The sequence below is a fragment of the Melopsittacus undulatus genome, chromosome 5, assembly GCF_012275295.1.
Source record: "Melopsittacus undulatus isolate bMelUnd1 chromosome 5, bMelUnd1.mat.Z, whole genome shotgun sequence".
NCBI lineage: Eukaryota > Metazoa > Chordata > Aves > Psittaciformes > Psittaculidae > Melopsittacus > Melopsittacus undulatus.
The window spans coordinates 56,422,196-56,430,210 of record NC_047531.1 but is presented as its reverse complement, the minus strand read 5'-3'; the positions used below and the strand labels follow the sequence as shown (position 1 = coordinate 56,430,210).

The 8,015-nt window shown below is 42.0% G+C and overlaps 1 protein-coding gene across 1 annotated transcript in view; it reads right to left on the bottom strand.

Annotated features, from left to right (window-relative positions):
• Positions 1-439: 439 nt before the first annotated feature.
• ERC1 (ELKS/RAB6-interacting/CAST family member 1) overlaps positions 440-8,015 on the bottom strand; it is a 284,155-nt gene continuing 276,579 nt past the window's right edge. Inside the window, exon 19 of the mRNA XM_034062833.1 lies at positions 440-7,171. Within this exon, the coding sequence (XP_033918724.1) occupies positions 7,034-7,171 (138 nt within the window). The 3' untranslated portion in view covers positions 440-7,033. The remainder of the gene's footprint in view (positions 7,172-8,015) is intronic.

The following is an 8,015-nucleotide window of genomic DNA, read 5'->3' as shown; positions in this document are numbered from 1 at the left end:
GATGTGATCCCAACATTGACTCAACATTGGATGCACATCTGGGATTCAGCCACTCATTAGCAACATTTAAGTCACATTTACTTGGAAAAAGGGCACAAGAGAGACAAAGGAAACAGCTGGCTGTAAATGCCACTGCTCTATCTCCACTTACCTGACCTGAGGTCCTGGGGTAACTGGAAAACCCCTGTGATTGACAGTCCCTCACCTTCCCCTTGAAGACAACCCCAGTAATACCTCTCAGCACTGCCAGGCACGTAGTAGAGCTGAGGCCCTCAGTAGGGTTGTTCCAGTCATGTGGGTGGGCAACAAAAGGGACCTCAAGGTCTCAGGGAAAAGCCACAGAGCCTCTCAGCCCTACTTGCCTCTGGTGCTGGGCACACGGGGGAGGACACTGAGAAAGACACATCAAAGGTCACTGAAATGAAGACACAGCACAGGATTTTTAAATAATTTTATAATTTCCTGATGAACTTAGTCTGTGAATAAAAAAAGAAGAAAAAAAATGAACAAAGTGTTTATATTATCAAGGCAAAGTTGAATATAACACATTTTCTTTGCAATTTCATTATCCTGTCAGTAACATGACTCCAGCAATAAAACACATACAAGTTGAAGGCAGCGTGCGCGCTTGCATCACAGACATCAATGTCTCCCGCTGCTGTTACTTCCAAAAGGAATTCAAGTACGCTAGATCCCTTCCCCAAAGCCTGTCTCCCCCTCCGCTAAAGTGCAACACGTCTCTTCCAAAGCAAATGAGGGATCCGTGTCTGTGGAGTGGACGGAGCATCCCACAGATTTTTAACCCCACAAACAATTTGTGAGCCTGGTGTGCGGCTCTTCCCATTTACAGACTTGGAGGGAAACGGCAGTATACTGTTTTAGTGGGCTTGGAGCAGCATGTTGGGCTAGCACAGAAATTATTGCCCTGTTCATGGTCCCGTTTGATTCATCCTCCTTCAACATCTGAACAGATAAAGGCATCTGACACTAAAGCACCCCTGATATACTGTAACAAGCATGTCAGTAAGGGCCAAATGCAGCCGCCCCTGGGCACACAGGGATGACAGACTTGTCTGTGTCACCAGATGGCTGGGAAGATGGGCTAGGTTAAAGGAACAATGTCTACTCATAAAATCTGGCTTTTAGATAACCACATAATAACAGTACATGAGTGATAGGTCCATCTTTTGCCAGTTTCCAAATGGAAAACCAATGTTTTGGGGAAAAAAAAAGCCTCACCAAAGCACTGAGAACCTGAAGTGAAAATATCTACTTAAAAGCAAAAGGGATTAACTGGATTTTCAAGATCCAAAGTAGAAGTGCAAAATGGGGACAAATAGCATACGATAAATTGATATAAAAAAAACATTCATTTAATGAAATCCTTTACCTAGTCCCATAGGTGAAGCAATTTGTGTGAGTTTTTTTGTCTATGTTACATGCTGGTTTAATCTCACGTTGTTCCTTCGATGCAACTGCAGCAGTCCTTCCCTGTAATATAAGCTGCTGTGGCTATGTGACCAATACCAGAAATACAACTTTGACAGTGGACCTATACACAACTACCTGCACTGGCACATGGCCCTGGGATCCACGGGTACGACTGAGAAGACAAGGAAAATCTGGCCAAAGCTATTTGTCCCATTTACATCAGTGGTTCCTATCTTAAGGGAGCCCCAGTGTTGATAACCATTACCAGAAAAGACTGATTTCCAACATACTGTTTTATCTGCCCATTTCTGTATTACACATGTACAGTATAAACCTGGGAGAGCAAGAATTTATACAGGGTTTGTAACATTTCCTAAGAGGCCAAGCTGCCTTGGACCTCAAAAGCCTGTGAAAGGCAACTGGTTATGATTATAAGCCCACAAATCCTTTTCTGTACAATCCCAAAAGGAGGAGTCACGGCTTTGTTGCTTCTTTACTTGAATTCCTTTTGATGAAATTTATTTTTATATATTTTTTATTAAAACACATCTTTTTCAGTTCTACTACTATCTTTTTTGTTTAATCCGACAACAGACACACATTGTTGGTAACTGCCCCAGCCTTAGGACCACACAGACAATATCGACAAGCAGAAAACAAAACAGGAAAAAACACCCCTGAAAAAGTCAGGAGAGATACTGATGACAGGGTTACAGCACTCACCACACACACTGGAAAAAGTCAGGATTTCTGTGTTTATGCTTTTGACACTAAAAAGTTTTGAAACAGTTTTTCTTGGTTTTTCTTTTTTTAAAAACAGTCAGCGGTCACAGCCATTTTGTTCAGAAGGATCTGCTGTTGCGTAAGTTTCCTTCCATTTATGTGGAAAAAACAATTAAAAACATTACATTGTTTAAAAAACCCCCAACACTCCTTTTCCTTGCCATGATGACAAGAGGGGTTAGCAGAGTTGGCCTTGCCAGGCGCGATGCCCCGTGCCTGACCCTCCCACCCCACTGGCTTCGCTGGGGCAGTGTTAGTTATCCATAGCCTTCTGCGTCCGCTCCGGTTCCTTCCTTCAATGTGGGCATTGAGCTGAGTAAAGGCTTCCTTTAAATATCAGATGCCTTGATTGTACCACTTCCCTTTTGCATTTCAGCGGAGTCATTTGAGGAATACGTGCATTACTTATGTAGTGAAATTTTTGCTTTAAAATGGTATCAGTGTGTGACTTTCTACATCGTCTGTAATGAAGAGCCCTTCAGTGGCAACGATTGGCAATTAGGACAGGAATGGGGACTTGACCCTGTCAACTTTCATCAGATGTAGAAATCCCCTAAACAAATTGAGCACTAGCAGCAGAATGGGTGGGAACGACAGGGCAAATGAAAAGAGGTGCCCCTTTGGTTCATAAAACCAGGGTTATGTCTACAAGATTTATGACATTAATGCTCCCTTGTGCAATATACTGAGAGCCCCAAACTACCAAAAAATTTGCAAGAGAAGGGATATTCCAGCTGTGCAGCCAGAAACAGCACACACAGTTTTGTGCATCACATCAGACCTTCACCTTCTGTCCCCTGGACTTGGCAAAAATCAGATACTCCAAAGAGTGTTTGGCATTTTCTAGAGGGAAAGCTGGTTAAAGGCAGTCAAAATGAGCACAAATACTAGAAGCCTAGAGCTTCCTCAGGGAGCATGCCAGGCAATTCTTCTTCCTATCAATCACAAATAGTGTTCATGTCCTCACCCTGCAATTCCAGCATTGTAATGTCCTTTTAGTGTTTTACATGAGGCTGGATTCAGAGGAAAATAAGTACTTGGACTCAGGGATGTCATGAAGAAGCATGGCTGGGGTGTCAGCTTTTACACTGTACATGGGCTTCAGGCTTGAGTTATATTTTAACCCAAACCCAGCTAAAATAACCTATTTAATTTTCTGCAGACAGCTCCTTAAGTCCTTACATCTCTCAGTTTCTGTACAAATGACATCTTGAAAGAAAAAAAAACCCACCCTACATTAAAGCAATTAAAACTTTCACAGCTCCAGCAGCAAATAGAACCTCATTCAACAGGAGAAGAAAAAGCAAGTTTCCCCAGGCTCCCTGGGAAGGGCCCCTGATTTCCAGAGCTGCTGTGTTGCAGGACTGCTATGCTAGGAAACTGTCTATTTTTGCCTGGCTGCTGACACTTGCGTATCAGACTTTAAGAGAGTGGTGGGTTACTGGATCAGCATTGTAGTATGTGCACACATACGGCCCTTCTGCCATGCGCCTGATATGCAATTTTGTGATGGGTTATGGTAACAAAATCCCTTCATTGCCCTAAGGCCAATGGTGTGGAACTCCACATAAGTGAAAAGAAAAGCTTTCACTGGTCATGTTCAGCATTAAACCATGGCCAGCAGTAACTCCCAAATCACCTAGTTCCTTAAGCTATTCACCATCACAAGATCTCTGTTGACACAGGATCAGAGAGATTACCTGAAATAGTTCAATGGAGAGTTGGAGTTCAATGGAGTCTGTTCCTAAATCAAGTCTGTTCCTAAATGAGATCTGCTCTCTCTCTGAAAGCACTTTATTGAGGTCTAAGATCAATGTTTAAGATGGGAAGTCTGGAAGACCTGGAAGATAACAGTGGTTAACGAGAAAAATTGCAAAGGCCTAATAATGCAGATGGGAGGAACAGCAGGTGTGTGCCTGGGAGATAAAAGACCACATGGCCAGCATGAAAACTAGCTAGGCTTGACAAATCCTCTCAGGGAAGAGGACAGGAGATGTGTAAACAGTGCGATTCACCTAGCTGCTGATGCATGGATCCTGCACACGCTACCAGGACAGCACCATGCCTTTGGCTGGGGCACTTTCAACTCTAGAAATGCAGCCACAGGCTGAGTTTAAGATGCAGAAGATTCAGCACTTTCCTGTGATGTGTGGGCAATGCAGCAAATGAAGGGAATTGAAATTACAGCCCAAAGTAACCACCCCTCGCTCCCATCCCCTCCCCCTGCTTGCAGTAGAGACGCTATCAAGGAACATCTCAGTAAGAGGTTTACAAGCAGGAGTCATTTGAACCATCGATAAGGGAAATTCCACAGCTTCTCACAGAGGAGGGATTGTTTTACAGCAGGGGACCATGGCAGCTGGAGATTTGACCATATAAGTTAATGAGATAGTCAGGACTGGTGGTGGTGGCGCGATGATATTAGGCTGATGGCTCTGATGCTTTTACAGGAGGCATTAAATTCCTTGAGTGAGTAATTAGGGGTGATGAAGAAAAAGCAAGAGGAAAGATTTCAAAACAACAGCTTCTATCAAAACGTGCTGACTCAGATAATGGGAGCAAAGGGGTGGTTCTGGGATGAGGCACGGCTCAGTGGTACGTACAGTCACTGTCTGCACGCCTTCCGGTGTTTCCCCCTTGCACGCATTCAAGTTCTCATTACTCTCCTCATCCATGACAACAAAAGCTTCAGACACAGGCTGCTACTACAGCAAGAACTAAAGCTACATTTCCTGATTTGCAAAGCACCAGCAGTTCAAAACATGGAAAAGGTGTGAATTATTTCTTCTCTGGAGACTTATATATTTCTTCCTAGTGGACACCATGGTTATGGATCCAGTTCCTTCTGCTGAATAATTACAGTAGAATGAATTGGGATGTGATTTATTTTAAATCAGTTAATAGAGTCTACATGTATATAAGGTTTCAGGTTTGCACATTTTTCAGTGCTTGTTTGAAAAAAAGACAGGGTACATCTTCCTTTACTCAGCTTCTGCTGATCTCCTTTCTATTAGAAGCAATTGGTCACTTCTGAAGATAAAAATAGGGTGTGAAAGACCTACAGGAGAGCTGTGCTATGGATTTGAAAGACGCAAGAAATGCAGCTTTCTTGAGAGGGCTTGAACATTTTCATTACCATAACAGTTTACTGAGCAAGGTCAAAATGTAGTAAGTCATATTGAATTAAACCGCAGGCTCTGAGTGAGAGCTTTACTGAGAGGATTCATAATCAGCTAGTCACTAGAAACCCAAGCTTTATTCTACTGCTCTGTTGATATTTGGTCTCCTTTTGCCCTTCTCTCATTCTCTAGTAATATGAGAAAGCTAAAGGGGAACAACTCCTTTAAGGAGCACATGGGGATGTGTTAAAGGGTTCTGTCCTGCAGATGCCCCCAGACACACATAACCACTGGTAGCCAAGAAAAAAACATGTCTCCCCATTAGTGCATAGTCCAAGAATGAACACCCAAATCCTACTCATTAAATAGGATCCTGACTTGCCACCACAATGACAAACTGACCTGCTATTTCAGGTCATATTACCTATCAGCAGGGGCTTTAACGAGTGTCAAAGATGGATGGGAACAAGACTAAGGCCTCTCATATACATACAAGAATTGCACTGGTTTAACTAAAGCTATGATTTTATACCTACCTACTCAGCTGGGTGACAACTCCAGCAGAGATGCTCCTCTTTGTAAGAATGGGTTATTGCTCTGAACTCAAGCTCACTCCTTGTCAACCTAAGCTAACCCAAAATAAATTATAATTATCGTACTGTTACCGATTTAACTAATTAGCTTTAAAACTGTACTTTTAAACTAAATTATGTGATTTCCTCATTTGCAAAATGGCTAAGACCATTCTGATGGAAGCTAGTGTTCACAAAGCTATGGCCTTAAAAATTGGCAATGGAAAAAACTATACAAGTTAAAGCTGGGAGCTGACCTGCTGACCACACCTGCTTGAAGGGAGAGAGCTCTCTATAAAATAAGAACTTAGGAGACAGACCTATGATGAGAAATCTCAGCTAAAAACACCAAGAAATCAACAGATTAAAACATCTACCTGAAAAAATGCCCCACTCAGCACTTCAGAGTCAGATCAGCAAATAGTAAAAATCAAAGTAAACAGAAAGTACCAGTAAGCCTACCTTGTTTTCCAGCTGCTAAATGAAGTGACTAACAGGAACAAATAGAGAAACTTTCCTTTCCTCTCTCTCTCATTTAAGAATATAGAAACGCTGAGATAGGCAGTGAGACCTGAGCTAGCTAGCTGATGCTGGCCAGTCACAAACCATAATCAGAGCACACTCAGGTTTGATTTTAGCACTATGAAATTCAGACTTTCAGGTTTTATGGGGGAAAAAAAGAAAGAAAGGAGGGGAGGAAGAAAGAGAGAGAGAGGAAGAAGCAATAAATGAATGAAAGGCAAAGGCTACCCTTGGAGAATTAGAGCTGCTTGTGTTCAGTGGATCCCCTCTTCTTTGCTCAGTAGTCTTGGAAGAGGTCTGCTTAGCTGTATCCAAAAGTCACCATCAACAAAGTCAATGGGGAACTGGATTCTAAAGTAGAAAGGCAGTGAGAAGATGAATGCAAACATGACTGATTAACCATAGACTGGAAGAACCTGGAAAGCATGTAGTTTTTAGAGAGTTGATTGTTTTTTTTGTTTGTTTTCTTTTGTTTTCTTTGTAAAAGGTGCACCAGAAGTTTCTGTTCCATTTTCTGTCTTTCACATTCCTCTCCACTCTCATGGCTCCTTGGACTGACTGAGCTTGGCCACTGGTGTGCTGCTCCGGTAGGACTAGTGGTTGAGGTCATGATGACTCCTCAAGTGCATTGACTACTTGCTCCAGGATGTCAGGGCAGTGATCCGCTATCTGCTGTAAGATGGCATTGGCAAATTCCTGCAGCTCTGCGCTTTCCTTCTCGCCCTTTTCCAATTCATCACGAAGCTGCAAGAAACACAGAGGCATGGTCATTCTCTACTATTAAATGTGTTCACTGCATAATGAACAGTGCTAGCTGGCCAGCAGGCTCAGCTCTAAGCTAGGACACCTTTTAGAAAGAGAGTTAGTAGAGATGTAACATGCTTGGCACTTCCAGAATCAACATCTTCCCTTGGTGATTCCTTTACCAGAAACTGGTTTCTTTATTTCACTTTTTCGTTCTACAGGACCAGGTTTGTGATCTCCTAGTTAAGGCAAATAAAATTATGAATAAATTGTTCTATGATAAATATTAGAAAAACTTCCTCTGCAAAATGTTTTTCTGAACGCAATTCCAGAAGCAATACAGCATTTTCCTAGTATATTACTTTCAATAGCTTGGCTTTCATTCTTGAAGAACGGGATGTTATATAGGTCATTACTTCAGAATTATTTCCTATATAAAACCAATAGGAATGTTACATAATTATACATAATAGACCAAAGAGTTAAGCATAATTCTGATTTTGCTGTGGAATTAATTTTCAGAGACTGTGTTTCCTAGCTCAGTAAGAAGATGACTATCCACAACTGTGGTGGAACATGCAAGATTTTTGTTTACTAACTCTGTGCTTCCTGTTGGATCACTCATTGTTCAGATTACTGTAACTGGCTCAGAACAGGACATGGAACTTCAAAACTATCTTAATCACTCTGTCTACAGTCTACAAACTGGTTTTCCAACATGCAGTGTTACAAACCACGCCAGACAACATATTGAAATATATGTGAGCATAGTTTTTAGCTCTGAGCCTAATGCTATTGCCAGAATTAGAGGCCCACAGAGTCTTAATGAAGAGCAGGAAACATC